Source organism: Akanthomyces muscarius, chromosome 5 (assembly GCF_028009165.1).
Source record: "Akanthomyces muscarius strain Ve6 chromosome 5, whole genome shotgun sequence".
NCBI lineage: Eukaryota > Fungi > Ascomycota > Sordariomycetes > Hypocreales > Cordycipitaceae > Akanthomyces > Akanthomyces muscarius.
Genome location: NC_079245.1, coordinates 498,300 through 513,118, shown reverse-complemented (window position 1 = coordinate 513,118; position 14,819 = coordinate 498,300). Strand labels below are relative to the sequence as shown.

Genomic DNA, 14,819 nt, shown 5'->3' with positions numbered 1-14,819 from the left:
TTCGACTGCTAAGTTGGGAGATTGTCATAAAGGGTGAGACATATTGTGATAGCCCAAATACTAGTCCTGAAAAGGTCGAAAACACTGATGTACTGGCCTGATCAAGAAGCTTCTGGTTGAGGCTTGCCTTTGCCCTTATCTCTTTTATTTGTTCGCTTTTTATTCAATGTGTTGGGCTTGGAAGAGGCGTTCTGCTGAAGCCAGAACTCGACATCCTTGGCGCCGGCTCCGTAATGCGTAACGGGCGGCGAGTGCGCCATTCAATGCCCATTATCTTTTCTAGGCAGCGAAGATAGTCTTTAATCGAGGAACTATATCTCCAGCTTTGGCGCGCTTTCTCCGGCAAATGGGTCGTTGAAATTTGTAGCAGGTTTAAAAACTTCTCCAAGGCGGTCGTGCTGCGAACACCATAGCGTGCATTAACCCAACCAAAGACCATCGTCGTAGAAAGCTGCGTGGCTGACGTTGAGATTGACCAAAACACGACCGGTAGCAATGCGTAGGCTCGAGAAAAAAACTCGAAGAATTCGCAAGCCGAAGCCCTAGATTCAATCGCTCTGTTTGCTGGCTGAGCGAGAAAGTCTCGGAGGACCCGATCGTGATCAAATTTGCAGTCGCTTGGCATAGTGGCTGAGAACGATGTTGAGCGTTTGCTCCGACTCGCCCCCGTCTTCAAATCGACCGCCTATGCTTGTAAACACCAATCAGTCCATCAAGTCTCTCGTGCGTAAACTGCTTGAGTACGATACCCGTATGTCACGGCACGTGGCCCCCGCTGGCGGCTCATCTTCAAGATCGGCTCTATACTGGACTTTGACGATAAACGCATCGTTTGGGGGCTTTTTCTTGGAGAGCAGGGTTGATCGGAAATCCGTAGCGAGCTCGTTCTTTTTTCGCGAGCTGTTCGGACTGTAGGAGAAGTTCCACAAGCCGGAAATGCTTTCTGCGCCTTGGCTCTGGCGTAATCTGGATGCTGTAGCGATAGAATGCCACATCCGATGGCGGCAGCAACTCGACATAGTCTGCTGTGAGCTCAACCTTGGCACCTTTTGTGCCATACCCTGGACGGAGAGGGAGGAATCACCGACGCTCAGGCTGCCGAGTTAGGGTATTATCTTGGTGCTTGGATGCAGCGCCTCTTCTGCTTGGCCGACTTTCGCGTTATGAGGATTGGGGTTGCTAAGATGTAATCAGTATATGATGCGTTGCATGCGGTGGGAATTATCGAACGTGTAGACTTCGATTGCCTGCAGCATAGCACCCGCTTGGCCGCGGCCGCCTCGAAACCCGGCCCTGTCGCCCCGTCCATCACCGCGATCTCCACGAATGCCGCCTCGATCTCCGTGTTCTCTGAACATTGTTGATATCTAGTTCGTGGAATTTTCGAACGAATGGTGTGGTGAAGCTGTGGGTTGGGGGGTTGGTTCAAAGCAGAGGCAGGTATCTACCCCGCACACTCCAAACTGGACCACAGCGGCCTGCATACACAGATACTCTGCCTCTCCTCACCCTGTCGACCTTTTTAGCGGCCTCTCACTGTCCCTGTCAGGATCTACACTGGTCTTCAGCACCTGTCCTCAGCTGTCGTGGCCGTCCACCAAGGCCGTCCACCAATAATGCACTAGATATAAGAATCAATACTGGCCCCTCATGGTGTCGTGCCACCTCTCTTTGTCTCTGACATCAAGTTGCTCCTCACAACTTACACCACAGCCTCTGCTAGAAGTAAAGGCTCTAACTTATTGACAACGCCTCGACGATTTGTATACGACACGACGCTAGACGCACCCTACATCTGCAGAGATTATCACTATGGATACTTTAGGTGCTTCGCGACAATTTCCCGTACCGTGGGAAGCTTTGCGTGGCGTGGCTGCAGGAAGCAGAATTGACACAAATCAAAACAGGCTCAACGGCTCATATCTCTCCCACGCAGCTTCTTGCACTATCGCAGTTCGTTACGTTCGTCGAAGAGCCGGAAGTCCTGTCCGACAACTATGTCAGTAAACTACAAGGTGCGTTGGTGCATTGCTCGCACCGGAGCGGGCGCGAAACGGCTGCTCATAGTTCTTGGCTCATTTCTTACGCGACTGCAGAGTTTGTACAGAAAAGGCATCTCGATATGCCGCAGTTTACCATGGAATCATTGAACGTGCCAGTTGCGGGCAAGTATAGGCCACGCTGGAGGTGCATTTGTTCGCTGCCATGGTCCGGCGAAAAGTTCCCAGAGCCTGGCGAAGGAGCTATCGGACTGTTTGTCAATTCAAAGGTTCGAAAAAGCCTCCCACAAGATACCTTAAAAAACTAATCATGAGCGATTTGGTTTGCATCGTAGGAAGCAAAGCAATTTGCTGCCATGAAAGCCTTTGCTCATGTCGCAGGGCATCCTACGCAAGATGTCTCCGCGGCCTCCTTTACGTCGTCGGTCACGGGGCCATCCGTTTACGTGGTGATGACACAGCCAGCAGACACCTCGCAGAGCGACATGGCGAAAATCATGCATTGGATTACGAGATAAGCAACCTAGCTGCAAGGCTGGGCGTTCCACAGCTACGGTACATTGTCAAGCCAGCCCTATATCGGCCGGGCTACTTCGCTGGGACTGCCGACTTTGGTAGTGCTGATACTTCGCGAACGCCGAAAGAGCCTCTGTTAGTGACAGAGGTGTTTAGTGAAGAACAGGCAAGGGAGGCACTTCGACAAAAGGTGCTGCGGTGGATTGAAGAGGAGGAAAGAAAGGGGCGGGAAATTGTGGAGAGTATTCTGACTGTCTGAACGATGCTATATTATGGGGATCAAAAGAGACCAATGCTTGTTTTCGGAAGTCTGGCCCTGTAGTTGAAACTACTCATCGCCACGTTTGGTCACCACAGCTGACCCTCCTTTTGTATTTATTTACAACGCACCAAGAAAAATGCCGAAAATCAACAAAAAGTTTTAGCTAACTATTAAGTCAGTAGTCAACTATATAGAGAGTCGCTTAAGTATTTTGGCCATGTGAGGGGCGCGTTTATTTTACTCGCAACTTGGAGGGAATGCAGGTGGCCGCCAAAGAGCGGCGAACGATTGTTTCGACGTGGCAAGTATGGAGAACGACTGACTATCCTTGGAAGCTCTTCTCCTGACAGGTAAGTAGTTTAAGCTTGGTACGCGCCTTATCTTTCCCTTGACTCGGATCGGCGCTGCGCGGGCCGTCCCCTTTGCGGCCTGGGTGGCGGGGCCGTTGGGCATGATCGGTGCGGGTATAAGCTAGCGGCTAGTTATTGTTCATGGTCCAACCGTGCCGTGCGGGGATTCATATCGCCATGGACATGCTCGGCATCGCTTCCTTTGTTGAATCAGAAACGGCGAAAAGCACAGGAGCTTTGCCATTCCGGTGATATGTGAAGCATCTCCGCGATCGGCTTAAGCACGAGCGCGACACTTGCTATTTACAAAGAGGTCAGTAGCCAAAACCTCTGTGGCAGAGCTGTCATCGGTGGGGGGAGGAGGGTTTGCTACATGAGAGCTGAGGGAAAATGCTGACGTGATTGTTGATTTGCTAACTGCTCTTACCGATAATTCTTTACTCTGTACTCTTTTCTTGCTTTTCTTCCTACCCCAAAAGCCACGCCAGCGAAAGGATCGACGTGGCTGCCAATTGTAGAATTATCATACCTCGCAGCACGCAATTACCTAAGAAGGTATAGCTCCGTAGGCTAGCGATGGTAGATATGAGTGAGTTCAGACTAGTTAGATTGGACTAGAAACGGTAGCATCTTACTCCTCACATCACGGCCCAACCTCATAATCGTCATCCTCCCTGAGTAGTAACCAAAGTGCAATGATGGATGAACTCTTTAACATTCACTGTGTGGAGCAGATGTTTGACTTTCTCGGACATCAGTTTGCAAACCGAGAGCTGGTTCGGCTAGCCCTTACAGCCGCCGGTGCCGACTCGGCAAATCACGATGGTAATAGACAGTTGGCATTTCTTGGCCAAGCTGTCATGAGCCTAGTAGCAGTCAATGGTAGCTATGGGAACGTCTCGTCACGAGGTCAGTATAGCGCAGTCCACAGACAAAGTAAAGCTAATTTGACACAGAGGATATGAATACTATGCAAAGCAAGTTTAGATCAAAGGTCTGGTGCGCTGCTGCGGCGGATGCGACTGGAGTCTCGACTTGTATTAGGCTTTGCGAACGATCTGGACCGCCTTCCAAAACCGTCAAGAGCTATGCCATCAACGCTATTATTGGGGCAATCTGGATTGAATCTGAATCTTGCAAAACCGTGGAAGCCGTACTTGATACTATTCAGTAAGTTTAAAAATATTTTTAGCTCTAGGCCGCTCATAAGCTTACTCTACTGTCATATGATAGATACCATCTGTTAAATGCGGCCGAAAACTCGCATCCTTCCAGCTGTCAGACAAGCTCGGTTCCCTTCGAACCTCGCGTTGGCTCACCCAGCCAGTTCTTGATGGATCATGGTTATGCGGCTTCAAATCACGGCGATGGCAGTCGTTTAGGAGATGGCAGTCCGTTTGGGTCTTCCCGAAGTGAAACTCTGGATGATGAAAGAAGCAGTTCTGTGATGGAGGTTCTCATGAGCACTTCACAGACTGATATGCCGCTACCAATCACACCTGCATTGGAAGACGAGCCTATCGATAGCAGCTCGACTGCCGTCATATGTGAAACAGAGCTATACTCACCAGGGCTTGCTCTTACACTCGCTCCTGACCTGGAGTGGTTTGCATCATTTGTTTCTGAAGACGAAAATCGATGTGCAGAATACAAACTACCGAGCACTTGGTCTACCCCCCAAGCGATTGCCACACTGCAGATTCTGAACAAATTCCCTGCCCATCATCGAGATATATGCCTAAGATTATGGGCTGGTATCTGCAGCAGTTCCTCCGTGGTTAATCTGCAGGAACTCATGCAAGTACTGAAAAGCGGTTTGAACATTAAGCCTCTGTGTCTCGGAATGGAACTTTCCGTGCAGAACAGACTGCAAGTCATTGATCGTGCAGAGAAATGCGTCAAAGGGCTTTTGGCAATAAGGAGACTCCATGTGCTTCAATTGTGGAGGGATCAACCGCAAGCAGCCGGTGGCGACCCTTGGATCAATCTGAGCATATGCAGTGCCAGTGGCAGTACGAAGTCAGGACAGCGCGGCAATCCTTTGTTTATGCAAGAATCTGCGGCAACCAGGTCGCTGCTGGAGCGGGTTTATCCAGATCTCAGTCCATCATCACCTGAGTATAGGAGGGTATATGAAAGATTAAAGAAAATTCGCAGGCTCGGGCGGAGGCTTGAGACGATGGCTTCGAGATTTGGCACAGGAATACTGGGACTATTACCTTGCTCCGACTTTGGACCCCATGATTCGATCCCTGCAGTATCGGATCACGCGTATGCAAAACACTCTATGAAGTACCTGTACGCATACTAATTACTGAGCAGGCTTCGAGACTTGACGGATGAAGAGTTCTCAAGTTTCATTGGGCTTCTCGACTCTGCTGAGGGTGACATGGTGCGAAGATTTGGCTCCGCGGCATCCCCAATTGTCAACAGCATCCTTGAGGGCAATATGACTCAGTTCGATAGGTATCCGCTCCAACAGCTCCAAGTCGAAAGAATTAGCAAACGGCCTAGATGTTCTGAGTCGCTTCTTGCTTGTTTTGACGGAGTATGATATCCAACACGGAGCGGGGGCTGGAAGCCAACAATACGAATACTGCAGACTACCCGAAGTGTCAAGACATCCTTCTAATTCTCCAAGATCACTTTTGGGTCGTTTTTCATGGGGGGGGGGGGGGGGTTCTTCTCACTTTTTGAAAAGAAGAGTGGCCAGTTTGGAATTTTCCGAGGGCCTGTTTGTTGTGCAAGTCGCGGTATGAACTGGGATCCATCAACCCAGCAAGCCCTAGGCATGCAGCTTTCTTTACCTGGTGGCTACCTGATAACTACGGCAGCACCAGAAGCGACAAAATTTCTGGACGCACCAGAAGCCCACTCCAGCCGCTACTGAAACCCCGCCACCGCAAGTCTCCACAAACGACGCCTCTGCAACCGACGCCTCTCCAACCGACGCCTCTGCAACCGACGCCTCTGCAACCGACGCTTCGCAGCAGGATGAAGCCAAAGACTGCTAGGAACAGCCAGACAAGCTCGCAATTGAGGGTCCTCCGACCTCCGCGGACGGCTCTCCAAGCTGCCGTGGAGCCGCGATGCGCGACGCTGGTGTGAGCGACGAGGTCTGGGAGCAGTTACAGAAGGATACGCAAGCCGAACAGGGGCGCGAGGGGGCGTACCAGGCAAAGCTACGCGCCGAGAAAAACGCAGGCGATAATGCGTTACGTGAAAGGATGGTGAAGGAACTCATTGAGGAGGAGAAGAGGCGGAAGAAGGAGGTCGAGATGCGGAGGAAATTGGCGACTGGAGGGCGTTGTCCCATGGGGTATCCGTGGGTGAAGCAGGCGGCAGGCTGGCGTTGCGCGGGCGGATCACACTTTGTATCGGACTTGGAGCTTTCAGTATAAACTGCGTGATTAACGATTATACTATTTGTGTGATTATGTGACTTGCGACTAGCAGGATTATTTACTTGAAAATGAATGACATTGGACTGGAACATTCTCCTATACTGTTACGCCAACTGGCAAAAAACTAGGCATTAACCTCGACATGAGCATTGATCAGGAGTCCAACTACAGCTTACAAGGCAACAGTAAGGCCCTTGGGCCTTGTCTGATTGATTGATTGATTGATTGATTGATTGATCGCTTATTTATTGTAATGTATTGTATAGTGTATTGTATTGCATAGTGTATTGTATTGTACAGTGTATTGTAGTGTATAGTGTATTGTAGTGTGTAGTGTATTGTAGTGTATAGTGTATTGTAGTGTATAGTGTATTGTAGTGTATAGTGTAGTGTATTGTATTCTTTTACGTCTGTATTCAGGCCTTAGTGCAGGCATTAGACGTGCTGTCTATGATCGCTAGACAAAATGGCTCCCATTATGGGTAGGCATGCCAGGGCGAGCTATTGGTGGACTACGAGCGTACTTCATGCAGCTGCAAGTGTGTTGGCAAAGAGGTTAGGGGCGCACCATCTACGCAGGTGGTATGTGGCAGTCTGCGATTCGTGCCCGCGAGATGGAATGCGTAGTGTTAGTGGTAGGCCTCGATGCACGCTCCCCACTCAGAGGCAGCAAGCTAGCTCACGGATTGGAAGCCTGTTTAAAAGGCATAGTACTTATTTATCAGTTGGAAAATTCTCCCCTCCACGATGCTTGCTCCTTTGAACGTAATTGAATGATACACATTAGCAATGCCCGCACAGACTGCCTTCCAACTATCCCTCCCCATCGACTCGAGCCGCGTGGGCAGGCCCAGGCTTAATCGCTACTTCCGGCTCCTGTCCAGATTCTACGAGCCGTACCTTCTTCTATTCTGTCTGGGACAGACGCAAGAGGGCCACACGCCTTACCCCGCGTCCGTATCGGAGCACCAGGAGCAGCGGCGACAGTTTATGCGGAATCTCGCCGTCATATGCGACTACAAAAAAGGAGGGAAGTCATTCACTGCCTTTGCTATCTCCCGTGACGGCCAGCACAATGTTTACTGGTTGGGATCTCCGCAGGCGCAGAAGTGTGCGCGCATGCTTCGCGACTCACTCAAAGCCCTTCTCGAATACGCAACTGCGCCGAGCAAACTCAAAGACAATTTGCATTCTGATTTCCTACGCATGTGCGTGGAACATGCTGAAGAACGTATTAAGGCGTACATCATTGACCTGGAGAAGGCCATTATGTTTTGTGTACAAGACCTATCCAAACGCAAGGCCGAGGACAGTGAGTGTACTCACGTTCAAACTACGCATAAATTGAACCCTAACGGCTCCCTGTAGATGACTCAATGGTTGCCTGGCTTAATACACTGCTAAAACGACACACAGGCAATCCTGTTAGCCACTTGAATGTCTGTATGGACATGTACCGCGAATCTAGATCGGCGATGATGAAGAAATTACTCGAAAAAGATAAGCTACAGGTGCAGCGGCGATCCAGCGAAGGTCTACCGCCGGAAAAATGTGGCTGCTTCGCCAGCGCTAGGCACTCCATCGGACGCCTGGCGGCTCGTGTGGGCAAACCAACCGCCCTGCTTCTCCGTGCACCGCTGATGGTCGAGGTGCTCGAAAATCCCAGAGTCAAAATCGTCAAGAAGCTTTTTACTCCAAAACGGCCTGATGCCGATAGCCAGACGACCGTAAACGGCATTCTGCGCCGGATGCTTCCCGTGGACAAACAGGCCGAGTTGGACGAGCTGAAGCTGAAGCTCGAGGCGATGCAACAAGACAGCAGGCTACTAAACAATTACATGGACAACTATCGGTCATGCAAACCAGCCATTGTACACAGTGAGATTTCCGTCTTGGAGCACTTCTTTCGTCAGGGCTTACAGTTTCTCAACGACGATCGTTATGTCTACTCCAGCAAGCCGGCTTGCTTCTGCTGCAAGCTGTATTTTACCCATCACCCCGCACGAATGGTGATTCCGGAATCTCATGGCAAAGTCTACCTCAACTGGGGTCCCCCCCAGATCGAGAACTTCGATCCCAAAGATGCATCCTCGATCAGGCAGCGGGACCTGATGAACAAGATAATACAAGCTGTGCGGGGTGCGGCGCTGGACCAACTTTGGGGAAGGAGGCATCCCCGTGACGGGCACCCAGATTCCACCGCTGGTGTTCCCAGCGTGGCCCCGTCTCAAGTTACCCTACGCGGGTGGTACAATGCAAGCAATGTGGGAGCTCTTCCGCATGAGTCAGCGCGGCTCTCTGATTTTGACTCTGGATATTCGTCGAGTGCCATTCAGGGCTTGCTCGAGACGGACCTATCCTTTACTGGCGATGTTGTGACTTCTTCAGGCATGACAGGGCCAGAGAAACAAATTCCAGAAAGCTCGGATGACGACGATTCGGATGACGAAGAGGGCGGAGCGCTCGTTTAGTGAGCGTAGTTAAAGGGCGCTACGAAGTCATTTTATAAACCTATAGCCAGTAAACTTAGCAAAGAAGGCACAAATGATGGCATGTTTTGGGCACATAATCAGATTCCTCCCCTCCCTTACAATGTCGAGAAGAAATGCAGACCAGCCTGTCCAACTAATGCACCAACGTTGGTTGCCCAGCGTGATGGCCTGGAAACGCTCACTAACGTTAGCCAACGTCGATTTTAGCTGTTCCAGCGCACGCTAGCTTTGAGAAGTAGAGTGGAGACGTGACGGTGGTTCTGCACGCAAAAGCAATAGAAGAAGTGTTTGCAGAATTCAAACAATATGTTAATTCATATATAGCTAAAACTACTCTGGTGAAGAACCTCAGTGTAAGACCGGAACAGTAAAATCTCTAGACATTGTAGCCCAGGCCCGGGTGTCGCTCATGAACGTGTCGCCTCACCGAGGAGAGACGCTTGTAGTTCAGACCACAGCCCGGATGGGGGCACACGTGTTGCGGCAGGTTTTGAGCGTGCACTTCGTGAAAATGGCGCTTCATCTCCTTCTGCTCGATCGACCGGTAGCAACACACAGGGCAAGCGATTGGCCTGAAGTGACCTTTGGCATGTCGTCTATACAGCCATCACGTTAGCGTGGGGTAGCGCCGTCAAATCCTCGCACCTACCGGAGATCCCTGCTAAACTCATCTCCAGGCCTATTCGCGCACGCATACTCAGGACAGTAATACAGCCCATTGGGAGCTCTATGCAGCTGCCCATCCCAAGGCATGTAATACTCTGGGAACTTCCAGCCCTTGGCACCGTCGTGTTCCAGCGCGGCGAGAAAGGCATCCGTGTAGTTGGGCAGGGAGCCGCTAATCAGGTCGCTGCAGGTCCCTTGCTGAGCCCACACATCCACCGGTTGCAAGTCATACCCCTGGACATAAGAACCGCTATCAGAATGGTGATAGGATGTTGCAGCTTCGGCACCTCAAGAATGCAGCTGAACAGAGCCTGTGTCCCCAATCGTGTTAAGCGTAGGACCGGTTTTACCCTGGTCGTCCTGATGCTCAAGATCCTGCTGCAACGAGTGCGCGTGTAAGCCCGCCTGGGGCATGGGGTTCATATCTGAAGCGCTGATGCTGTACTCCTGGGGCTCGAGGCGGAGAACAAGCGGATCGATTGTCCCGTCACCCAGTGCCCCGTTGGTAATCATGCCGAGATATTACGCGTGCTGGCAACAAAATGCCTTGAAAAGTCAATCTGCCGAGTTTGCTGGATGATGCTATGGAGAGCGCTACTTATACGCGTCATCTCCTCTTCGTAATCAGCCTCGCAAATTGGGGAAGTGGACTGGAAGCCGAGCCAATGTGGCGGCCGAGGCCTACCATGGGTGACGAGACAATTGGCGAGGCCTACCACTAAATATGCATATGCCTCCGCGCGCCGAAACCGGGACAGTCCGCGGCCGATCCCTGGGCTGCGCACCATTTCCATCATGCCATCAGGTACCGTTAGGCTTCCCTTCCGGTCGAAACGGGCGCCGATTCGCTGACGTGAAAGACATTTTTTTCGGTGCAGTGACGTCCATCTCGAGTCTTGTCGATGTGTCACTGGCTCGAACGGTTTGAGGGGGGCAGGGAGTATCAGAGATCTGAGCCCGTGTCTCCATATACTCTGTCAATGCTCGTGAATCAATACGTCGCGGTGAAGGGAATTGATCTCTCCTGCTGGGCGATATGTTTAGGCCCATAAGAGACCACGGCATGAAAGACTTAATTGTTGAATCTTTTCTGTGCAATCCTCGTCCAAAGTAAACTTGATTTTTCAACCACCTAGTATTGAAGACATTCCGAATACGAAAACAAAAACAACATGCTGATCATCAAGATGCCATCTGCGGCCGGGTTGTCAGACGCGAAGATGCAGTATGGCATCCACCGTGCATTTCCGCGCCCCCGATACGCACGAAACAGTCAAGAAATCTATGCAGCAGTTTGATGCAGAGAATACATGAATAAAGCAGAGAAAATAGGCAGCCAAGTTAAAATAATCCGCACCAGCTGCAATCTTTGTACGGCGCCTATAGTACACAAGAAAAAGGAACGCTTCTGCCAAACTGGTTGTGATTCAAATTTGCTCTGGGAAGGACGCACCCTCAACCATGCGTTTTCTGTGGTCAAGTTCAGCGTATATTCGACAATTGGGTAGCATCATCACATACACTGCTTTCATTTTTTCCCGGCTAAGATGCAAGTCGCCAAATCCGGAGCGACGAAATTGACAATCGCGCCGCTCGCAAGATGGATCCAGTGGGCAATGATGGCCACGCGAGCAATGCATGTCAGTGCAGGTCGGCCCATACGGGCACGGCCCAGTGCGCGCCTTGAAGCGGTGAAAATCCAATTCCTCGAGAGTGAGCTCCATGGCATGTTCCATGATGCAATTGGGCCCCCACTCGCATCCGTTTTGCAGGTAGTGCCTATTGCAAAATGCACCTTTCTTGGCCTTTGCCAATTTCTGACGGTATGTTGCCCTCGTCTCGGCGTTGAACGCATTCTGAATTGATGCATCAATGCGATTGCCGTCTTCGTTCAAATTAATCACCAGGGGCCTTCGTTTGTTGCCTTTGCTAAGTACAATGTTTTGGTGTCTGTTGTCGCCACAGACCTTCGCGTAGCTACCGGATCGCTGTTCGACGCTGCCATGACGCTCGGGCTGGGCGCCGGCCACGGCCGATCTTTGAGAAGGTGTTGCCCCGGCAAGTTGATTTGGTGCTTTTTGCACGGGTGACGACGGTGTATGAAGACCTGCCCCAGGCTCCAGTGGTGCATCGCGAAAGACGTCTTCAAATTGCGTTACAGAAAGACCCAAACTTTCGAACGCCGGCTCCGCTGGCGTTGTTTCGACGAGAACAATGCGATCGCTGTTCTCGTCGAGAAGTGGGCGCAGATCGTGAACGTAGCCAGCATCATGGCAAACGACCAGGAAAATCTTTTTGCAACGACTGTCCATGTAATGCCATTTCAATAGATCTGGCGCTTCCAGAGTTAGTATCAGTTGGCAAAAGTGTGCCCTCTCGCAGTGCTCACGTCTTATCTTAGAGTCAGCATTTTCTTTACCATAGTCGACGTCGACAACGTCAAAACCAGGCCTAGTATTTGTAAACCCCCTAGCAAATTTTTGTAAATCGTCGATGTAGCGGATCAGTCCTGACTGGCGCAGGACCTTGCCGAGGCCATGAAAGTTTGCGTAAACACGGGCAAAGACATCCACACCATGTTCGAGTGACGTTCCCCTCAAATGCCTGTCGACTTGCTTTTTAAGTGCATTTGCTGCTTTCGATCCACCTGACTCGGCATCTCGTATGAGACTATCCTCGAACTTGGCTCCGTCACCATCGACAAGTACAATGACGTACGGATTGCTGGACTTAGCAGAGATGATTTGTCAGCATACTTGGCGTATTTATAATAAGATGGAACGTAATTATTTACCGCCTGCCTATCATAATCCTTGTTTCTAGCTTCAAGATCATAATTTTGCATTTGATATTGACGTCTAGATGTAATCTCGGATTCGAGGTTCATCCTGAGATGATCAATTTCCTTAATCGCATTCTTCAAGCTTTGAAGTAATCTCTGTACATTGTTCAGTGTTAGCTAGGAATTCTAGAGTTACAAAACCGGCCGTGTCACGGACACAGTACACGGCCTCCCTGTCCTCATTTTGCTTCGACCACTCTTGCATATAATGCTCAAACTGATCGGCGGAGAAGAAATCCTTTGTTGCTTCAGAAGTAGCGTCCATGGTTTTGATTTTTACAGTATAGAGTTATGCGTCGATAAAAATGTGTATAGTTGATGCAAGCATGAACAACGACAAGTTTGAGGGAGCGTATGGAGGCGAGTGCGACACCATTAAATATGCGGTTATCAGATATAAGCCTATGCTGCCCGATCCTTGTGTTCAACCACGAAAGTTAAGTGTAAAAGCGGTGCCCAACGCATCAGCCACCAACGGTGAGCCAATCCCAAGCAACTGCACAATGCACGGCCACGTCACCCATGCAGCTTGAGAACCAAAAAGTCCGCTTTCTGCGAGGTGGGCGATACGCCTCACAGACCGTCAGGCTCATCCGTAACGTTTCTCTAGCACCAGCGGTGGAGTGGCCGCGCCTGATTCTCAAGCCTTTCTCCACCGCCATCTGGACAGAAGACAAAAACCGTCACCAAACAAACGAACGCCAAGCAGAACAATTTCGGAAATGGGTCCGGACCCAGACGAGCTTGGTCATGTACAACGATGACTTCAAAAATAAACAAGCCAAATCCGAGATCGGATCCGTCGTCTACCGGCGGCAGTAGCTCATCGCACAAGGCTGCGACATGTTTGACGCAGAGATCAAAGGCACCATGGACGCCCGTCGCGCTGCTCTGGCGCATCAGTGCCCATGAAAGGGGTCACATTTGCATCGAAAACACTTTTGTGATTAACTGCATACGTATTCACCCCTTCGTTATTTTATTGTGCCCGGTGGCTTCCAGCCATCAGGGCTCACTAGCTATGCCTAGATACATGTTTGGCGGTTCGCATCATTCCTTCCACTTTGTAGTGTCATCCTCTAATCATCTGCACTTTGTCTGACATTCCATTGGCCCCCATTCCGCAATTGTATATTATCAACTACTATCGAGACTGAGGGCTATCCCCCAAGTGTTCGGAGTCCTATCTGCAGCGACCGCAGCGTCGCTAGTCATGCTTGCCTTGAATATGGCTTCATGATATAGTGAAAAGCCCATTGCAGTTTTTGCTTGTCAATAGCTGGTCCGCTGGCTATTGCCAAGCTCATGACCTATGTCTGAAAAGATCCTCTTTCCGGTACGCCAATATAGTGCTTACTCCAAGCTCGTGGTGTTGAGCAGCTTGGCTGGTTCACAACAGGATCTCACGAGGATTGTGTGCTCATGTCGACCAAAAACGTTGATCTACTGACAAACATAGTTAGGGCAACTAAGACAATCGACCAAACTGGTCAATGCCAAAAGCCGGGCTCCTAAATCGTGAAAGTGATCGCTGCTACAAACTCTGTTAGGCGTCGGCCATTTGTCGCTCGACATCAACTTCAGCGCGCAATGCTCTGAAATCATGAAGGAGATCGCAGAACGTCCCGGAATCAGACTGAAACCTAAATTGAAGAAGCTTCCTGAGCTTACAATGCAACCATGACAGCAAGGGTACCTCCTACCTGCAAGGACATACCACGACGACTTCGCCGACTACCTCTAGCGCTTTAATTACAAAGACTGCGCACCAGTCGCCATGTCTTTGTGTGAAATCGGTAAAATAAAATACATATCAATTGATTGCCTGGTGGGGCTTGATTGACACGAGTCGGACACGAGTGAAAAAGTTGTGTTGGCCGCTAAGTAGCGCGAGTTGTGTAGCGTAGTATGTCAATCAAATGCAAGGGTTTTCTTTGGGGGGAAGAGATATATTCGCTTTAAGACAAATGATGTAGCCTTGTTAGATCGCGATCGAAGCATGCCAAACTGCAATTTCGCTCAATAGTGACTTTGTGTCTCTCTGCCTCTAAGGTAAACTAATGAACGGTTCATACCATTTCAATTCGCCATCAAGCTTTCTCCCCCGTCATTCGAAAGTCTTGTTCGTATCTTGACCTCGAAGTATGCACTGCCTAGTAGTAGCTGTGTAGGCTCTACTTTGCTCTTTATGCCGACGGCCGCATTCGGTGCAAAAATCAATGCTTCACCAGTGTTTAGTCTCACGATTCTCTGAAAGACTTTGTCTTGCGCCTTAGAAGATTCTGTG

General features: G+C 50.2%; 7 protein-coding genes across 7 annotated transcripts; 3 read left to right on the top strand and 4 right to left on the bottom strand.

Annotated features, from left to right (window-relative positions):
* Positions 1 to 1,103: 1,103 nt before the first annotated feature.
* LMH87_009432 (uncharacterized protein) lies at positions 1,104 to 1,358 on the bottom strand (the record flags this gene model as incomplete). The annotated part of the gene is made up of 2 exons (XM_056196424.1): positions 1,104 to 1,179; positions 1,231 to 1,358. 2 exons carry the CDS (start codon positions 1,356 to 1,358, stop codon positions 1,104 to 1,106), a joined length of 204 nt encoding a protein of 67 aa, XP_056053572.1.
* A 454-nt stretch (positions 1,359 to 1,812) lies between these two features.
* On the top strand, positions 1,813 to 2,518 carry LMH87_009431 (uncharacterized protein; the record flags this gene model as incomplete). The annotated part of the gene is made up of 4 exons (XM_056196423.1): positions 1,813 to 1,825; positions 1,908 to 2,015; positions 2,097 to 2,269; positions 2,336 to 2,518. 4 exons carry the CDS (start codon positions 1,813 to 1,815, stop codon positions 2,516 to 2,518), a joined length of 477 nt encoding a protein of 158 aa, XP_056053571.1.
* Positions 2,519 to 3,823: 1,305 nt separating this feature from the next.
* LMH87_009430 (uncharacterized protein) lies at positions 3,824 to 5,464 on the top strand (the record flags this gene model as incomplete). Its single annotated transcript, XM_056196422.1, has 5 exons — positions 3,824 to 4,037; positions 4,085 to 4,298; positions 4,362 to 5,140; positions 5,286 to 5,399; positions 5,451 to 5,464. 5 exons carry the CDS (start codon positions 3,824 to 3,826, stop codon positions 5,462 to 5,464), a joined length of 1,335 nt encoding a protein of 444 aa, XP_056053570.1.
* Positions 5,465 to 5,478: 14 nt separating this feature from the next.
* LMH87_009429 (uncharacterized protein) lies at positions 5,479 to 7,061 on the bottom strand (the record flags this gene model as incomplete). The annotated part of the gene is made up of 8 exons (XM_056196421.1): positions 5,479 to 5,610; positions 5,819 to 5,860; positions 6,110 to 6,246; positions 6,302 to 6,310; positions 6,498 to 6,517; positions 6,595 to 6,645; positions 6,709 to 6,732; positions 7,057 to 7,061. 8 exons carry the CDS (start codon positions 7,059 to 7,061, stop codon positions 5,479 to 5,481), a joined length of 420 nt encoding a protein of 139 aa, XP_056053569.1.
* Positions 7,062 to 7,321: 260 nt separating this feature from the next.
* Positions 7,322 to 9,003, top strand: LMH87_009428 (uncharacterized protein; the record flags this gene model as incomplete). Its single annotated transcript, XM_056196420.1, has 7 exons — positions 7,322 to 7,740; positions 7,796 to 7,844; positions 7,901 to 7,911; positions 8,044 to 8,133; positions 8,199 to 8,410; positions 8,487 to 8,513; positions 8,567 to 9,003. The coding sequence occupies 7 exons, from the start codon at positions 7,322 to 7,324 to the stop codon at positions 9,001 to 9,003; spliced, it is 1,245 nt and encodes a 414-aa protein (XP_056053568.1).
* A 397-nt stretch (positions 9,004 to 9,400) lies between these two features.
* On the bottom strand, positions 9,401 to 10,203 carry LMH87_009427 (uncharacterized protein; the record flags this gene model as incomplete). Its single annotated transcript, XM_056196419.1, has 3 exons — positions 9,401 to 9,620; positions 9,674 to 9,977; positions 10,041 to 10,203. 3 exons carry the CDS (start codon positions 10,201 to 10,203, stop codon positions 9,401 to 9,403), a joined length of 687 nt encoding a protein of 228 aa, XP_056053567.1.
* Positions 10,204 to 11,117: 914 nt separating this feature from the next.
* LMH87_009426 (uncharacterized protein) lies at positions 11,118 to 12,797 on the bottom strand (the record flags this gene model as incomplete). The annotated part of the gene is made up of 5 exons (XM_056196418.1): positions 11,118 to 11,160; positions 11,212 to 12,022; positions 12,080 to 12,419; positions 12,485 to 12,628; positions 12,690 to 12,797. 5 exons carry the CDS (start codon positions 12,795 to 12,797, stop codon positions 11,118 to 11,120), a joined length of 1,446 nt encoding a protein of 481 aa, XP_056053566.1.
* Between the last annotated feature and the right edge of the window lie 2,022 nt (positions 12,798 to 14,819).